This window comes from Camelus ferus, chromosome 1 (genome assembly GCF_009834535.1).
Source record: "Camelus ferus isolate YT-003-E chromosome 1, BCGSAC_Cfer_1.0, whole genome shotgun sequence".
Classification (NCBI taxonomy): Eukaryota; Metazoa; Chordata; class Mammalia; order Artiodactyla; family Camelidae; genus Camelus; species Camelus ferus.
Window position 1 is genome coordinate 62,492,867 of NC_045696.1, and position 19,642 is coordinate 62,512,508.

The following is a 19,642-nucleotide window of genomic DNA, read 5'->3' on the forward strand; positions in this document are numbered from 1 at the left end:
TAAAATTTAAAGGTCTGATATGGCAAAAGCTGAGTAGTACGCAGGGCACATGCTTCCCCCTTCACCATGGCCTCCCCTACTCCATATGCTTACACCTGGCCAGCTTCATTCTACATTATCTGCTTGGCTCCTATAGCCATCTGACAACCAAACTGTTGAAGGAAAAAGCAATGAGGGCTTATATGCAAGCCAAGTTCACAGGGGAACAGAACCCCTAAGGGAGCAGAGAGGAAACTGGTGGGAGTTGGGGAGTAGGCAAGAAAGAGAGGATATAGCTGCTAAGAGGGGAAACCAGTTTCCAGAGATGCCTGGGTTCCTGGGCTTGCTAGTTCCAATACTTACTTGCCCATGGTTACCCTCATCATAACTCCCTTTTCTTGAGATAATTTGCAAAACAATTAGCCCAGCTAAGGCAGGGTGTTACAAGGAAATTAGTGGACAACAGCAGTGAAGAAAGACAGTGGTTTAATTAGATGATACTAACCTCAAACAAGAAGATATTCTTGTATGAAGGTGGAATGTAAATTGTAAGTTCTCAAGAGTTAACACTCTTGCTGACTATATATCTTGGCCCAGAAGGATCAGGGAAGGGAGACTCAACAACCTCTACTCAAGAGGGTATATAGTCAAAAGTATTCTCAGAGGAAATCAGAAGCATTCTGGGAAGGGCTATGGGTATGCAGGGTTCCAGAGGGTTTGGAGGAAGGGACTAGGAAGTGTGGGGAGAAGAAATTTGAAAGAGATTAAATTTTGATCATTTATATCCTTTAAGAGTGTAGAATGACTGAATCTGGCAACTAATTTTCACTATATGTTGAAAAGAGAGGCCTGTATTTCAGCAAACAGAGAAGGCTTCCTGAAAGAGGTGGCATTTGAGCTACATTTTAAGGAGGAGATGAATAGGAAATGCTTCTCAGGCAGACAGAGCCACAGCTGCCAAGGCTGAATTCTAAAGGGAGAATGGGCAGTTTGCAGTTAAAATCTGGTATCATAGGGTCTGAATCACTTAGCAAATTGTTTGTATATCTTGGGGCCTTGGTTTCTGTTATTATAAGAATAATAATATTGTATTTCTTCTATCCTAAGACTCAGCATTCCTAGCCTATCTCATTTTTAATATTTCTCAATTTAGGACATTTCTTAATATTGACACCCCAAAATGCTTGCTTTATCTCAGGGAAAAGAAAAGTAGTGACTATTATCACTAACTGGGTATATACAAATTTAACTATCCACAGAAAGATGTTCATTTGATAACTAGCTTAGTTATTTGCATTGATGGTGCCATGTAGTTGAATTTTAACTTGAATCTCCAAGTCACTTTAGGTGTCTTCCACAATGTTATATTGTACTGAAGCACTGAAACAGTAGGTTATTGTATATACAGATTAGTTGTCAGGCATCAGGAATACAATTAAATGTAGAAATGGCCAACTTTCTAAATTGGACATAGAAGCTACAAATCTAGAAGAGATTGCCTTGACCAGCTGAAATATCTGAGGACACTGAACATTTATCTGCCAGTGGTTTCTAGTTACGAAGAGAAGCTGTGTACATTCTAGGGATATGCAACTCAATTTAAAAAAAAAGAAACCAAGTTTATAACCAAAGAAACGATACGTAACACTTGGATATTCTTTGAAATGTGTCAAAATTATGCTGTTAATTTCTAAAGGTGGTAAAGAGATCAAGATATAACCAGGGGTTATGAAAAAAAGCATGCAATCAAGCCATACTTAGCCAGATGGTCAAAAGGGTTTTATATAAGACTTCAGGCAGTGGAAGTGAGAAGACTTACACATAACATTTGATTACGGTACTGAAGAAGAAAGTGGTGCAATTATGATAATTGTCAGCATTTACTGAATGATTACTATTTGGCACTGTGTTAAGTGTCTTTAGAGTTCTTATCTATTCAGCCTCAGGACCACTCTATCAGGATCAGAGGTGTTATCTTCACTTTGCAGTGAGAAAGGTAAGAGGCAAATTGAGGTTTGCCTCCGGACTTCCACTCAGAACCACTAGGCTGTTAGAACATCCTCCCTGTGCATTGTTATGGATATGCCTATACGTTTGAGGTTGGGTTTAAATATATATATTTAATATAATGTATCCATGGTACTTTTTTTTAGTAACAATCAACGTCATCTAAGAATCAGAAATATGGGATTGTGGGGTTATTGTGCGGATCAGATGATGAATATCTTACAGTGGCTCCTAGAAAAATCGTGGATCAGAGGGCAGGTGTTGCAAGTTGGGGTAAATGAGCCTGATTTTCAGAACCCTATCATCTTAGAACTGGCGAAGGCTACCGACAGAAAGGCGTCAGTAAGGAGGAATGTCTTCTGTGGTTTTGAGAAAGATCCTTCCACCTGAAACGCCCTACCTCTCATTCTATCTGAATCCTTCTGATCTTTCCATACTACCCCAAATGCCAGCTCTTTAAGAAAGTAGTCTCCAGTTATAAGAAAATATATGCATAGGAGATATTTCCAAATTATTAAGTGATGAAACCAGTAAGTGAAACATGGATGTTACTGCTAAAGTTATCCTCGGTCGTCTCCTGGCCTCAGTTTCTCTAAACGCTTCGATGGCTTAGCCTATCTCTTCCATTTATAATTTCTACTCTTTTATCATCTTCAGATTTCTGCCACAGCTGCCTTAAGAAGCAATTCTCCTTCCTTAGACCTGCAGGCGGCGGCTCCTCCGCGTTGGCAGCTCAGCAGGGCGGGGCTGGAGAAGCAGGAGAAGAGGCGGGGGCTTCGGGGGAAGCGCGGCGCGCAGCCACGTGACTTCCTTCCCAAGGAGCCTCAGCTGCCGGCCTCCCAGCAACCGGGGCGTCCCACCTAATGACGCCCACCTATCCTGGTTGGCCTCGGGACGCTGGTGGCAAGGAGGCTCCCACGGTCGCTCCGCTCATTGGCTTGAGCTACCGTCGCTCAGGCGCGTTGCCCGAGCGCCTACAGGCGGTGCTGCCGGAAGCCCCGCCCATTGGCCGCTGGGTTCGTGGCTGGCTGGCCGAGGCTGTCACTCCCGGGCGGTTTCCCTGAGGCCGGCGCTCTGCTGGGGGCGGGAGGAAGAGGGGCCGGACTGGGGCCTGACTAGCCGTCGTTGCTACCGCCGTCTTCGCGGCTACTATGACCAGCGGGCGAGGCCCCCTCTGCAGCTCCGCGCAGCTCTAGTTGGGGCCGTGCGCCCGCCGTAGCCGTCTGGGTCCCCAGTGCGGCCGCTCCCGCGGCTCCCTCGGCTCTTTCAGCGCCGCCTGCGAGGCGAGGCGGAGGCAGGATGAAGATGACTGTGGATTTCGAGGAGTGTCTGAAGGACTCGCCCCGCTTCAGGTAACGCGCGCGGCCTCCCAGCGCCAGCCGGCGTCACCTGGAGCTGCCTCCCCCGGGGGTGGGGGCGTGAAAGCCCGCCCGCAGAAGGCGCTGGGGGTCCAGCAGTCCGCGCCCTCCGACGGGGCGGGCGGCCGTTGCCGCGTCTCCCTACCCGGCGAGGGCACTGCAGCCCCGATCGACCCTTCCTGAGGGGCGAGGTTGGACGGGGGAGATGGATGTAGGCTCCTCATCCCACTTCGTCCTCCTCTGCCCGGGGCGGAGCAGCTGAGAGGCTGGGCGCACCCCCTCAGCTTCTAGGACCTGGGTTGCAGTCGCGTCCCCGAAGGCTCGTGCCCTTTGCGGACGCGCGCTCTCGTCCCCTTCCTCTTGCCGCTCATCCTTTCCCCTTCCTTCCGTTCCTTCTTGGTTTCCACCCCCACCCCAGCTCCTCTTTGAAGGAGCTTGCAGGGCACCCTCCTGCAGTTCACTTAGTTCCTCTTTGCGTTTTTCCGCTCCCCTTACCCCAGGGAGGAAGGAGTAGGGGGCGAACTGGGACGTTGACTTGTGCTGCTTGCGTGTCGCCTGCAAGGGGGACTCTTAGGAAGCGCTGGCGGTTGATTTGCAGGGGAGTCGGGGCTGGGAGTGCTTTGACCAACCGCATTCTATCAACCCTGGTCTGAGGCTACCAGCTTTTCTTTGCACTTAAGCTCTTTGAAGAAAGGCACCGCTGTCGAGAGGTACTGGGCTGACGGGTGAAGGCTAGGAGAAACTGTGCATTTCTGTTTTGTGAACGGAAGTAGGAGGGCCCTGAAGATTGCATTTATGTTCCTCTTCCAGCAGCGTTGGCCCGGGAGGGCCCCGATAACAGTCGGATGCTCCCAGTGGATCTGTCATATAAACTGACATGGAGGCACTCCGATTCACTTGGACTGGCCTCCCTCCCTTGAGAGGCGGCAGTTCAGAGTGTGTCCAGAGTACATCTCTTTCGGTTTCGGGCTTCGTAGGAAACTCTTGAATTGTTTTGGAGAATGAGGTTTTGCCAGGTTGTATTTTACAGTGCATTTATAGGGCTGTCCTTTGGCCTTAAAAAAAGAAGACCGTAAAACTTCCGTTGGATAGTGACATGTCTTGAAAGCGTCCCCTGAGTATTGATGTGTGTGTGCCCGCTGATCTCTAGGCCAAGCCTGGGTTGTAAATTCTTGCATTCTCAGCCCGGGGACTAACTGTCCTCATCCTTATCTTGGTTAATTTGATTTGCCATTTTCTTTTCAGTGAAAAGCAAAGAAAACTATTGTAAAACCAAGAAATTCCTACTTCTAGGAGAACGTCCTTTGATTTTTTTTTTCCTGGTGTGTGTGTGAATTTTATTTGGAGCTTAGGGCTTTGCTTGTAAAAAGGTGCACCTGGTTTGATTTCTATTATTGGTATTAGTTTTTTAAACTTTTATGTTGTGCATGATTTAATAAACTCAGAGAATATACAAATGGATTATCCAGTACAGCTTTGCACGTTAAATTCCAGGACTGTGTGGTAAAGGAAGTAATTTTTAAAGCGTACCTTAGGAAATTCTGCTTTTTGTTGGAATTTTATTAAGGTGGCCCAGGTATTACTGGGTAATGATGTAATCACTTTTTTTTTTGGTTTAGAGAATGTTGCTTTGCACTCAGTTTATTTCAGATTTTAAGTTTCTTTAAAAAGAAAAACTTGAGAGAAGTGATTTGGAAATGTTTCTAACCACTGGTGTTGATCCCAAACCATGTGCTGTCTTTGTGTTTGAAATAAAGGAATCATTGAATATAAAATAAGAGGGAAAGATACTGATTAAGTTGTATGGAATACTATAAGGAGCTTTGTTAAACTTGAATGTAATATCTATTCTATATTAACTAAGATATTAATTTCAAGAGTTGTTTCCAATATTCCAGTTACTGTTGGCTGCATATTGGAAAGAGAAACCAAGATTCAGAGAACTCCAATATTTGTATACATTTTGGGGACTAGATTAGATTTACAGTAGAGACAAGAATGCCAAGAGATAAAAGTCTAGTCATTCACATTACTAAGTTTTAGTTTTTTTAAGAATCCCATTACTGTGTTCATTTCTGTAGCATTTGAAAAGAATATTTCAGAAGCCTTTTTATTCACGTGCTTTATGTGTAAGAGAAACTTTTAAGAGTGTCCTGCATGTTTATAAGTGATATATGGAATCATTTTATCAAAGAGAAGATTTGTGAGAGCTGGGTTTGTTTTTTTGGTAGCAAGGCAGCTGCACTGTTTATTCCTTGTAGTATCCTGATCTATTGTGCTGTTTTTGAACTAGTTCCTATTTTTATTTTCCTGCACAAATGAATCTTGTGGCATTTAAGTCTGTCTTGTGGACTTAACTGCCTTGGGTGCTGTAGAATTAATGTAAATGGCAGATCTTGCTCAATGTTCAAGCTTTAACCATTAATTTTCCTGAGACATTGAGAGGAAAACCAGGAGGGAGACTGGTTGAAATAGGGAGAGAAGGATGTTGCAGTTGCAACATTGTCTTTAGTAATTTGAGTAAAGTCAGTGGTTACTTGTACATTCCCTGAACATTTTGTTTTGTTTTTAGATTGGGAAGGCACATTTTATTGTGTAATTTTGGGTTCCCTTAGTTTTAAAAAAAAAAACCCAGTCTAAAGGTCAAAATCTTGTTCATTTAAAATGTACAGAAAGGTAAATGTGTTTAAGTGTACTTTTTTTTAAGTGGGAATTTTCCACTTTGACCAACACTTGATGAAGAACTTTGAACTTGTTTAGGCCCTAAATTGTATGTGTAGTTGCTCTTTGAAATTTTATACAATTTTAATAAAAATTGTGGTTTTCCTTTATGTAAACATATGGTTCACTCAGGAAGTGAACATTTTGTTTGAAACAAAAAGTTGAATTAATCAGTGCTTTTTGAATTGTAGATTTTTGCTCTAATTCATTGCTCAAATATAAAAATGTTGAGTCTTTATCTGATACATTTATTTTTTATTCTTAACAATGTTTATTTTGCACCATTCTGAAGATTTCTTGTTTGTAGATTCTATTTCAGATATGATCCTTGTTCAGTAACTAGGATAAAAATCTTAAAAAGATGCTTTAGGGTGAAAGGTTTCAATGTGTGAAAGACATTAGAATGAAAAATGTGTACATATTCACACACACACATGCATATAATGTTTTGCTGTTAAGCTGATGCCAATCCTGTCTGGGTTGCTACTTTACCTTCCATCTTTAGAACAGATACACTCTGTACTACAACTGGTACTTTATACATGGAAAGTATAGTGGGCAAGGGATGAAGCAAAATGTATTTTTATCTCAGAAGTGGTAGATTGGCATTATACTTTTATCATGAACCAAAATACACGAATCCAGTTATTCCTCATTGCAGGTTCTCATTCCTCATTTAATGTTGTATCAACTTAAGTTAAAATAAGAAAGAACAAGCTTTTTTAACATGCCAGACCTCATGTTAGATGCTTTTATAGCTCCCATCTCTTTTAATGTTAAAATGTATTATGATGTGGGAATTATTGTCTTCATTTTTGAAATGTTTAAAAAAAAATCTCAAACTGGATATTTTGAGAAGTTAATTTGATTTTCTTAATAGTGGACTTCCAAATGGCAGACTTGGAAGTGAATTCACTCTTTTGCTCTCTCAAGCCACAGGCTTTAATTGCATTAATTAAATTTGCATTGTTTGTGTATGATGTCTTTTATCATACAGAAATTTGAAAACTGGCTTCTGTGTATTGCCTAGAAATGTTTTTCTATTCCCATTATCAGAGGTTATTTTTCTATTTGTAGCAATTTTTAGTTTCATGTAATGCAGCTGTAATTTAGTTTTGAGTGTGGGAGATAATCCTATTTTATTTTCTTCTTAATGGAAGCCCTTCTCCTAATGCCTTTTTTTGAATAATCTATCGTTTCCCCATTGATTTAAAATTCCACACATAACATGCATAAATATGCATACATATGAACATGTATTTTTTTCTGAATTCTACCCTTTTCTACCAATGTATTTGTTTTCCTGCAAATACTTATATTAGTTGCAGTATTTATAGCCTTATGATATCTGGTGGGAAAAGTTTTCCCTTGTTATTGTTTTTTCCAAAAATTTGATGGCTGTTCTTGAATATTTTGTTTTTATAGTAGCTTCTTCAGTTTCAGAAGAAGGTGTGTCATTCTATGAATTTTGGTCTTATTTATTTAAAGCTGTTTATTATGTAAAATTCCAATGATGCTATAACTATATGCTGTTTATAAGAGACATACTTTTTTCTTTTTTTTCAAAATGACAACTTTAGATTCAAAGACACAGGTTGAAAATAGAAGGATAGAAAAAGATAAGCCGTGCAAGCAGTACTCAAGAGAACTGGAATGGCTATGCTAATAGCAGATAAAATAGACTTTAAGACAAAAATTACCAAACATAAAGGACATTTTATAATGATAAAAGGGTCAGTCCATTAGGAAGAAACACTTATAAACATATGCACTTAGCAAAGCCCCAAAATATGTGAAGGAAAACTGACAGAATTGAAGGGAGAAATAGAAAATCCAACAATAATAGTCACAGACAAATACTTCCAGTTATGCGTAAAGCAACTAGACAGTTGGTCACTAAGGAAACAGAAGATGTGAACAACATTATACACTAAACAAGACTTAGTAGATATCTATAGAACACTTCACACAGTAATAGCAGAATTAATATTCTTCTCCAGTACACACAGAACATTTTCTAGCACAGACCATATATTAAGGTATTAAATGAGCTTAAATAAATTTAAAAGAACTGAAATCATATAAAATATATTCTTTGACCATTATGGAATGAAGTTAGAAGTTAATGACAGAAAGAAATCTGAAAAATTCACAAGATGTGGAAATTAAGGAGCACATTCCTAAATAACCAGTGGATCAAAGAAGAAATTACAGGGAAATGAGATACTTTCAGACAAATGAAAACAAAATATAACATACCAAACTTATGGGAAGCAGCTAAAGCAGTGCTTAGAGGGAACTTTCCACCTAGAAACACCTATATTAAAAAGGAAGAAAAATCTCAAAATCAGTGATCTAACCTTCCATCTTGAGAAACTAGAAAAAGAAGAAAAACTAATCTCAAAGAAGGGAAAGGGAGGAAATAAAAAAGACTAGACCAGAAATAAATGAAAATGGAGAATAGAAGAACAATAGAGAAAAATCAGCGAAACCAAAAGTTGGTTATTCATAAAGATCAACAAAGCTGACAAACCTTTAGCCTAGACCAAGAAAAAAAGAAGATTCAAATTACTAGATTCAGGACTGAAAGAGGGGACATCTGTCTTACAGAAATGAGAGATTATAAGAGACTGTTATGAAGAATTCTTAGACTAACTTAATTAGTAAATTAGTTAAGCTAGATGAAATGTATATATTCTTAGAAAGACACAAACTACTGAAAATTACTCAAGAAGAAATAGAAAATCTGAATAAACAGAAAAAATAGAGATTGAATTAGTAATCAAAAAGCTTCCCCAAAGGAAAAGCCCAGGCCAAGATGGCTTCAGAGATGAATTCTATCATATATTTAAAGGTGAATTAACAACAGTCCTTCATAAAAGCTGCCGAGAAATGGAAAAGGAAGTGTCACTTCCCAGCTGATTCTATGAGACCAGTATTACCCTGCTACCAAGATCAGATAAAGATATCACAAGAAAACTACAGGCCAATATCCCTTATGAATGTAAGTGCAAAAATCCTTAGCAAAATATTAGCAAACCGACTATAGCAACATAGAGAAAGGATTGTACACCATGACCAAGTGGAATTTATCCCAGGAATGCATAAATCAATGTAGTAAACCATATTAATAGAACAAAGTATAAAACATAGTCATCTTAATAGATGCAGAGAAAGCATTAGACAAAATCCAACAGTTGCATGATGAAAACAGTCAATAAACTAGGAATAGAGAACTTCCCCAACTTGATAAAGGACATCTGTAAAACACTCTCAGCTAATATCATACTGAATGGTGAAAGACTAAAAGTTTTCCCGTAAGATCAGGAAACAGAAGTCTTTTCTTCCCACTTCTGTTGAACAATGTAGTGGAGGTTGTAGCCAGAGCAGTTAGGCAAGTAAAGGGAAAAAAAAGGCACCCATATAGAAAAGAAGTAGTAAATCCATCTCTACTTTTAGATTGTATACAGGTCTCCATAAGGATTGGTTCCAGGACCCCTGCAGATATCAAAATCTGTGGATGTTCAAGTTCCTTATATAAAGCAGTGTAGTGCAGTCAGCCTTTTGTATCTGTGGATTCTGCATCCAAGGGTATGGAGGGCTGACTCTATCTTGTATATAGAAAATATTAAGGAATGCACAGAAATCAATTAGAACTACTAAGTTCAGCAAGGCCGCAGAATACAAGACCATTGTCAGGATGTACCACAGTTTGTTTATACATTCACCTACAGAAGGACATCTTGGTTGCCTCTAAGTTTTGGTAATTATGAATAAAGATGTTATATACATCTGGGTGCAGGTTTTTGTGTGGACATAAGTTTTCCACTCATTTAGGTAAATACCAAGGAGCACAATTGCTGGATTGTATGGTATGTATGGTAAGGGTATGCTTAGTTTTGTAACTAAACATATAAGTTTGGGGGTTTCTTATAAGAAAATCTTCCAAAGTGGCTGTGCCAGTTGCATTCCCAAGAGCAATGATTGGGACTTCCTGTTGCTATACCTTCTTACCAGCATTTGATATTGTCAGTACTACTCTGGAGTTTGGCCATTCTAATAGTGTGTATTGGTATCTTGTTTTCATCTGTTATTTTTATATTCATATTTTGAATGAATCCTCAAATTTTCTTTTTTCTCCCTTTTTCTATTTCTTTGCCTTTTTGTCCTACTTTCTGGATAATTTATCCAACTTATTTTCTAACCCTAGTTTTCAAATATTCTTTCTTACTCTCTGAATATTCCTTTCTAATGTCAACCCATTCTTTAAGAGCTTCCCCTATACATCTGAAGAAATTAGTCATAGTTAAAATTTTTTCTCTCTGAATTATCTCTCCTTCCTCCAGGTGTTGTTGTTTGTTTGTTTTGGTCTCTGATTTCTTTTAGAAATGTTCCTTAAGGGTTTCTGTTTATCCTTGGCTCTCTGTTCACATAAATGAGACCTAATGAAGCTTTTGCACAGCAAAGGAAACCATGAGCAAAACAAAAAGACAACCTCCAGAATGGGAGAAAATATTTGTAAAAGATGAGACTGACAAGGGCTTAATCTCCAGAATATATAAACAGCTCATACAACTTAATAAGAAAAAAACAAACAACCCAATCCAAAAATGGACAGAAGACCTAAACAAGCAATTCTCCAATGAAGATATAAAAATGGCCAATAGGCACATGAAAAAATGCTGAATATCGCTAATTATCAGAGAAATGCAAATCAGAACTACACTGAGATATCACCTCACACCAGTCAGAATGGCCATCATTCAAAAAGTCCATGAAAAATAAATGCTGGAGAGAATGTGGAGAAAAGGGAACCCTCCTACACTGTTGGTGAGAACGTAGTTTGCTGCAGCCATTATGGAAAACGATGTGGAGGTTCCTCAAAAAAACTAAAAGTAGACTTACCATATGATCCAGCAATCCCACTCCTGGGCATATATCCAGAAGGAACCTTAATTCAAAAAGACATATGCACTCCAGTGTTCATAGCAGCACTATTTACAATAGTCAAGACATGGAAACAACCTAAATGTCCATCAACAGATGACTGGATAAAGAAGTGGTATATTTATACAATGGAATACTACTCAGCCCTAAAAAATAATAAAATAATGCCATTTGCAGCAACATGGATGGACCTGGAGAATGTCATTCTAAAGTGAAGTAAGCCAGAAGGAGAAAGAAAAATACCATATGATACCACTTATATGTGGAATCTTAAAAAACAAATGAACTTATGTATAAAACAGAAGCAGACTCACAGGTGTAGAAAACAAACTCATGGTTTATAGATACCAGGGGAGCAAGGGGGTGGGAAGAAATAAATTGGGAGTTCGAGATTTGCAGATACTAACTAATATATATAAAATAGATGAACAAGTTTATTTATACTGTATAGCATAGGGAACTATATTCAATATCTTACAGTAACTTACAGTGAAAGAGAATATGAAAACGAATATATGTATGTTCCTATATGACTAAAGCATTGTGTTGTACACCAGAAATGGATGCAATATTGTATACTTCAATAAAAATATATTTTAAAAAATTATTGGAAGTATAGTGTATTTTGTTATGGTTTGTTGACTGGGAGGGTTTCACTGCAGGGTGGTATTTTCATTGGGACCACTCTGAAATGTCGGTATCTTTAGGTCTTTTCTTTTTCATCTTCTGCCTAGTAGATAGAGCCTAAGTGCTAGATTTCAGGGAGCTGAGCTAAGGAAGGGGCTGGAGAAGGGCTGTGGGATAAGGACTTCTCACTGCAGTTTCTTTCATGGGGAATTTTTCACTGTTTTACTCAATAGTTTTGACTTGATTATGTAATCCTTTACAGAAAATAAAGCTCCCATCTTTTGTCAGGGGAGAGGTGGTCATGTCAGGATGGAGGAGTGGACTGGTGATCTGAAGAGTCTAATTGCTCCTTATGAATGAGTATAAGATTTCAACTAATCCTATTTTCAGCCTCCTGCCTCCTCCCACTGCCATCCATGTATTTTGAGACATAATGACATCGTCATGCCTTTAACCATTTTAGGATTCTGTATTGTAAATCTTTTTGCTTGAAATTGGCTTCATCAGTGTATTTTGAAGACTTAGGTTTTGGCTTTTTCTGGTCTGGATTACTGTTCTTTTATTTGCCTTTCCTTTTCCAGAATTGTGTTGCTACTGTTGTCACTTCTGTTCTTTGTCTTTGTGTATTAGCGCCCCTGCTTCTGTCTTATTTAATTGGATATTTTGAGAAAAGGGAGATAAATGGGTGTATCTGATCTGTGATATTTAACTGGAGGTTTCTGTGGTGTACCAACCAAGGCAAAGCATAATTTCTACTGGAGAATACTCTTTTAGGGTGGTAAGTATGGACCAAGTATGTGGGGAGTTTGATTACCTGTTTCACTTCTTTTTCATTTACTGGTTGTGAGACCTTGGGCAGGTTTCTTAGTTTTTCCCAGGGTCAATGAGAATAATACTGCACTACTGAGAATTCAGAATGCCGTTCACAGAAGTTGATGAGGAGTACCCACTTAATAATGCTAATTCCTCTTCCTCTTGTATCCTTGAAGACATGCTTGGATGATTTAGTTAAGGTTGCTGGCATATCTATATGGAAATAAACTATTGGTTGGAAGCATCTAGAATGCATAAAGGATTAGGCATGTTACTTTTTTTTAAACATTTTTTATTGATTTACAATCATTTTACAATTTTGTGTCAAATTCCAGTGTAGAGCACAATTTTTCAGTTATACATAAACATATATATATTCATTGTCACATTTTTTTCTCTGTGAGCTACCATGAGATTGCATGTTACTTGTAAATATGAAAATCATCTATGTTGTGGGTGATGAAACAATAAAAGTAGATAGACATGCTCCACTTTGTAGGAGAGCAGTAAAGATCTTTAAAATAGGGCCATATGTAGATTTCATGTGTAGAGTGTTTAAGAAGGTAGAGTGAGTAAAAGAAGAATAGGAGGGGGAAGCAACAACTGAGGACACAGTGCCTTAAGGATTTAAGTCTGCCATGAGAGAGCAAAGAATAAGTGAACTGAGATTATAGAGGAAAAAACTACTGTGAGGAAATATTAAGTGTTTATTTGAGATTGCATGAAATCTATTTCCATTGAATTGCGTCTAGAAGGACTTGGGGAATAGACAGATGAGAAGCAATGCAAGTTAATACTCTATAAAGATTTGGGTGGATTAACATATGAAGAAATTCTCATAGTAGGAGTTAACTTCATTATGATACTGTAGTTAAGTTGTACCTGAAATATGTCAGGATTCTTTATTGAAAGCTAGTCAGTTTTCCCCTTTAAAGTTTTTGTATTTTCTGTGTTGCCACAGACATACTCAAATTTAAATAAATAAATTTTCACTACTTAAAAAGTTACAGTTCCGTATTGAAGTGTAAAACATGGTAAAACATTTAACCAAAAGCAGACAATGGAGAATGGGCACTAGGACAGTTAATATCAAGCATTTAACTTTGTATATATTTTAGAGTCATTAACAAAATTAGATATCTGTGTATACTTTTTAAATTGACTCATGTAAAATTAAAGTTTATGGGACTAACCATTTTGATTTTTTTAGTTCTAGCTAGAAGTGTGTTCATTTTTAAGTAAACAAAACTTTTTCTGTTCTTTTTTTTAATGGTTTTAAATTTGGTGATATGTTGTTTTACTTTGCTTTTAGTTTTCTCTTCATAGGGAAACTTTATTATAAATTAAAAATCCATCTCTCTGGATTTTTAAATCAAAGTATTTAAACTAATGTAAATAAAAAGACTAGATTTTATTGATTATGGTCAGTTTTTTCATGAATAAAATGAATTAAAATACTCCTAGCACATTTATTATTTAATTTGAAATGACTTTGGCATTTCTTTCAGGTTTTATCTACTGGCTAAGAGCCATTTCCATTTGCCTGAAAAAGCCTTTGTTTTCCTTTGATGTTTGAAGGCTATTTTCACAAAGCATAGAATAGAAGGTTGGCTTTTTTTTTTTTTTTTAAAGCACAATGTTATTTCATTGTCTTTTGTTTATGTTTCTTATTTTTTATCATTTATGTTACAAATTTGTTAGTCTTTGTTACTCTTTTGAGGATAGTATGTCTTTTTTCCTCTGGCTGCTTTTAAGAATTTTTATTTGGCTGTGGTTTTCAAGCAGTTTTACCATAATATGTGTAGGTGTGGTTTCTATTTTATTCATCCTACTTGGAGCTTGTAGGGTTTCTTCAGTATATAGGGTTTGTAGAGTATCTTTCATCCGTTTGTAAAATTTCTGGCTATTATCTCTAAAAGTTGCCTCTGCTTCACTTCTCTTCTTTTGGGACTCAGTTCCACAAGAATATATTAGAATTTTTTTGCTCTGTCCTTACATGTCTCTTGTTCTTTTCTGAAATGTTTTGCTTTGTAGAGAAATGGGGTATTTTTATTGACCTGTATTCCCTCATCTTCTGCTGTATTTAACTTCTGTTAAACCTATCTGTGGAGTTCTTCAATTGTATTTTTTTTTTTAACTTTTGGAAATTTATTTTTTATAGATTTTTATTCTTTGGTGAAAATTACTAACTTTTCATATGTTTCTTACAGGTTCTTGAAGGCTTTTCTCTAGTTTCATGAACATATTAATTATTGCCATTTTAAAGTCTGTACCTAATAAAACCAACATCTAGATCATCTGTGGGTCTATTGTTTTGTATTCTTTTGTTGTTTAGTTCTTTCTTTTGGTTGGCCCAGTTTTTGATTTAATGCTGTACATTGTATATGAAAAAATTGGAGATGCTCTGGATGGTATTGTCTTTCTCCAGAGAAGGTTTAGTTCTTTCTCCAAAGAACTTTCCTTTGTTAGGCAGACAGAGGAGTACCAGCTGGTCATTTTAGTCCAGTCAATGAGTAAGCTTCGTTAGTTTCCTGTTGCTGCTATAACAAATTATCCCATATCTAGTGGCTTAAAACAACACAGATTTATTATCTTACAGTTCTAGGGGCCGGAGTTTCAGTATAGCTCTCATTCAGCTAAAACCAAGGTGTTGGCAGGACTGCATTCCTTTCTAGAAGGGCTAGAGGAGAATCATTATTTTTTGACTTTTCCAGTTCCATATTTCTTGATTCAGGACCCCTTTCTGTCTTCAAGGCCAGCAATGACTGTGATTCTCTCCCTCTTTCACTTATAAGGACTCTGTGATAACATTGGGCTTCCCAGATAATTCCAGGATAATTTCTTCATCTGAAGGTCAGGTGATTATTAACCTTAATTCTATATGCTGTCTTAATTCACCTATACAGTGTAACCTAACATATTCTTCATAGGTTCTGGAGTAGGATGTTCACATCCTTGGGAGGCTATTATTCTGTTTACCGCATTCCACCCTCTAGCTCCTAAAGATTCACTTCTGTCTCACATGCAAAATTTATTCACCCCATTGCAACTTCCAAAAAAGGCTCATCTCAGCTGGGTTGCAGTTTTGCCAAAGATGTCATCTATGTTTATTATTTTACTATTACCTTCTTAAAATCATAGTGCAAAAGTTTTGGTATTTGCTATTTTTTATTTAATAATGTTATAAATTTTCATTATCACTAAGAAGGTTTTATGGTTTGAACAAAATGGTTGTTATCATATGTTCTATCAAGATGCTATGGGATAAACACTTGTTGCTTCTCTGTGTTTTTTTAAAATAAATTTTTTAATTGAAGTATATTCAGTTTACAATGTTGTGCCAATTTCTGGTGTACAGCATAATGTTTCAGTCATACATATACGTCCATATATTCCTTTTCATATTCTTTTTCATTGTAGGTTACTACACAATATTGAATATAGTTCCCTGTGCTATGCAGTATAAACTTGTTGTTTATCTGTTTTATATATAGTTGTTAATATCTGCAATCCTGAACTCCCAATTTCATCCTTCTACTCCACCATCTTGGCAATCTCTCTATCCCTGTTTTTGAAGCGATGATTCCCTACTTTTCTGGATTATAGATAGTATGATAATTAATAACCTCATGTTAACTTACTTTTTGAAGAGTGTAGATGAATTATCTTGGAGAATTTCTCACATTCTAAAGTTGTCTGGTTGTTTCCTCTGGATAGATTGAATTTAAACATTTTTGGCAAGAATATTCATTGGTGATGATGTACTGTGTCATTTACATCAGGAGGCTCATGATGTTTGGTTGTCTTCTTGTTGATAATGCAGAGTTTGATCACTTGTGACATGGGAACCAGGGGGAGGGAGAGGCTTATGAATCAAAAGCCTTGAAATGGGAAGGAGCTAGATCTTCAAGGAACTAAAAGGCCAATGTGGGCTGGAGCAGAGTGAGCAAGAGGAGATAAGGAGAGATAAGAGAGATAAGCAGGGACCAGATCTTGTTAGGCTTTATAAGTCATCCATAGTAAGAGGTTTGGATTTTATGATTAGTGCAGTAGAAGCCATCAGAAAGCTTTTAGCAATAGTGAGAAATGATAAGGCTTGTATTTTAAAAATATTTTGACTACTATTTGGAAAATGGGTAGTAGAGGGGTGAGAGTGGATGTAGAGAGACCAGTTAAGGAAGCCATTGCAGGAAACTGGTTATCAGGATAGGTGAGGCAAGAGATGACTTCAGGAGGTGGTGGAGATGATTTTTGTAGTAGAATGAAAAAGAATTGCTGTTGAATTGTTTGTCAGAAACAGAATAAAAAATTACATTTTTGACTTTAGCAACTGAGTGGATGGAGGTATAGTTTGCTAAGGGGAAGCAATGGAAGAGCAGGATTTTGGCAAAAAATCTTGATTTCTACTTTTGTGGAGCTGTCAAGTAGAATTGGCCCAGAAGTGTAGCCTTTTGTAATTTTACTTTACAAACTGATATGATCTTATCTCATATTCACTTTTCGGTTATAAACTCTTTGGTATGGGACCAGCAGTGTCTTTGTTTCCTTTCACTAGCAGGATAATTCCTTGCACACAGTAGTTAGGCTACAGACTTCTATTGCCAAAAATTATGTTCACAAAACAGTCATGCATTCTTCATTTTCACATAACATACTATTTTTATTTTGGGAATCTTTCTGTTATTGTACTATTAATGAATTTGCAAAACTGTAAATAATATACGACAGCTGCTAGGGTTGTTTAACTTTTCTTTCACAACACAATAATTAAATCAAACCAAAAATTTTAGGTCCTCTTGAGTAGTTGTTACAACTCTTGAGAGCCTAGTCTATTTCTAGGCTGCCAGAATATTTATATATGTGGGGTTTATAAGGAAATAGTTATTCACAAACTGAACTATTCAGAGAATTAGTGTTTATTGCAGTTGTATAGGAATAAATTTAAATATCTCATATTCTGTCACCTTGATAAACTCTTAATTTTTCAGTTGACTGTTTACTTAGAATGTCTGTAACAGCTTTTTTTTTAAACTGTTGCTCCTGGACAACCTGAATCAGAATGAGAAATTTGAAAGAAATGTAACTAAGGTTCCTTAAGTGATTGTAAAATAATTGTTCATAAGATTGTTCATAAACAATCATTGAAATAAGTGTGTTTCTCTAAGATAACCTTTGAAGTACAGGTTGATTTGGAAATATATGATCTTAATATTTTTATCAGTTTGTACTTTAAATCATATTTTGGTTATCTATTGCTCTGTAACAAGCCAAGTAAAATTTAGTGACTTAAAACAACCATTTTATTTTGCTAATGACTCTTGAGTCAGGAGTTTGGAAAGGTTTGAATGGTTCATCTCTGATCCATGTTAAGACAAGTGGGCGGCTGAGGCTGAAAGATCCACTTCCAGTGAGTGGCTTCTTCATTCACATTCTGATGCCCTGGTGCACTGTGACCCTTCTGTCCTCTCCATATGTCATGTCGTCCTTGAGGGCATTTAAGCTACCAGGCCAATTAAGGGCTAAGCCTAGAACAGGTACAGCATCGTTTACATTGTATTATGTTAAGACAGTCACAGGAGTCACCCAGTAAAAGAGTGAAGAAATAGACTGTGTTTTGATGGGGGAATGGCAAAGTCATGTTGCAGTTGATGATGTGTGGTCATCTTTGGAAAATATAATCTGCTACACGTTGTGCCCAAAGGGCCTTGGCTATGATGTTGAGGAAAATTATAAAGATGCAGTAAGATTATGTATTTAAAGCTGAAGTGACAATTTTGACAGTTCCCATTACTAGGAAAGGTATAGGGCACCAGTCCTCATACTGTTGGAAAGAGGGTGGTTTGACAAAGCTTTTGTGAAAGACAAAATAGTAAAATATCTCAGAATTTAAAAATATGTATGCTTTGATTCAGTACTTTAACATTTAGGAATTTTTTCTAAGGAATAGGGAAAATGTGCAAACTTATACGAACAAGGATATTTTTCCGATAAAGTTATCAGACTATTTATAGGAAAAATTGTGCAGGTACAGTGTTGGTTAAGTAGAATACTGTTTAGCTATTAAAATATAATGATAGCTAACTCTTAAAAAGCACTTTATATATACTAGGACCATTCTCTGTACTTTATATAACTTTGTAGTCATGTAGGCTGCACTCTTAGAAGGGCCCTGTGTTTGTTTTAATGCTCTGCTGTCATTATTTTGCAATTCTTAATTTTTAAACAAGAGGCCCCATTTATTTTTTCCCATTGGTCCCTGCAAATTATGTTGTCATTTCTACTTGTGAATTAGGTTTTTATGTTTTTGAAAGTTGAAAAAAACCAAAAGATAATTTCATGACACAGTGAAAATTATATAAAATTTAAATTTTAGTGTTCATAAATTTTTACTGGAACAGAGCCATGTTTATTTATTTACATATTATCAGTGGCTTTTTTTTTTTTTTTTTTTTTTTTGCTACAACAGCAGAATTGAGTACGTGGAACAGGGACTGTCTGGCCCTCAAAACTTAATATTTAGTATCTGGCTCTTTATGGAAGCTTTGCCAACGCTTGCTCTATCCAAACTTCTTCTCTCTTCTGCCTTTCATAACAGAGGATATAGATCTCAATTTGTAGGGGTAGTGTCCATGATACATTATGTGAAAAGAAAAAGTAGAATATAATTTAGAATGTGTAACATGACACTGTCTATGTCATAAGCTGTATATTAAAAAATCTGATAAACTATTAACCTATTTTATCTCTGGGAAATGGGAGGCCATTATTATTGAAGTTTTATTTACAAAAGTAAGTGCTGTTAGTTAAGAAATAGACATATTATGGGGAAAAGGAGACAATGCATTCTTACCCTTTCCCTTCTGTCCCCCACAACTTTTTATTTTAAAAGTGTTCAGGCTTTTACTGGAATGTTGAAAGGACAGTACAATGAATACCTATCTAACTCTGATCTAGATTCACTGGTTGTTAATATTTTGGTACATTTGCTCCCCCTGTCTCTCTCTCTCTTTCAATCACACACGTATACACGCATGCATATACACTCAGCATGTACATGTTTTTAAAAAAAACTATTTGAAGGTTCAGTATGCATCTTCTAAAAATAAGGACATTCTCCTTCAGAACCACATTTATAGCACTAACAGTAATTACACGTTCAGATTTTCCCAGTTGTGCCAGTTTTTTATAAG

General features: G+C 37.0%; 1 protein-coding gene across 1 annotated transcript in view; it reads left to right on the forward strand.

Annotated features, from left to right (window-relative positions):
• The first annotated feature begins 3,003 nt into the window (after nucleotides 1-3,003).
• ACAP2 (ArfGAP with coiled-coil, ankyrin repeat and PH domains 2) overlaps nucleotides 3,004-19,642 on the forward strand; it is a 126,842-nt gene continuing 110,203 nt past the window's right edge. Inside the window, 1 exon segment of the mRNA XM_032481663.1 lies at nucleotides 3,004-3,338. Coding sequence (XP_032337554.1) covers nucleotides 3,286-3,338 — 53 coding nt within the window. The 5' untranslated portion in view covers nucleotides 3,004-3,285.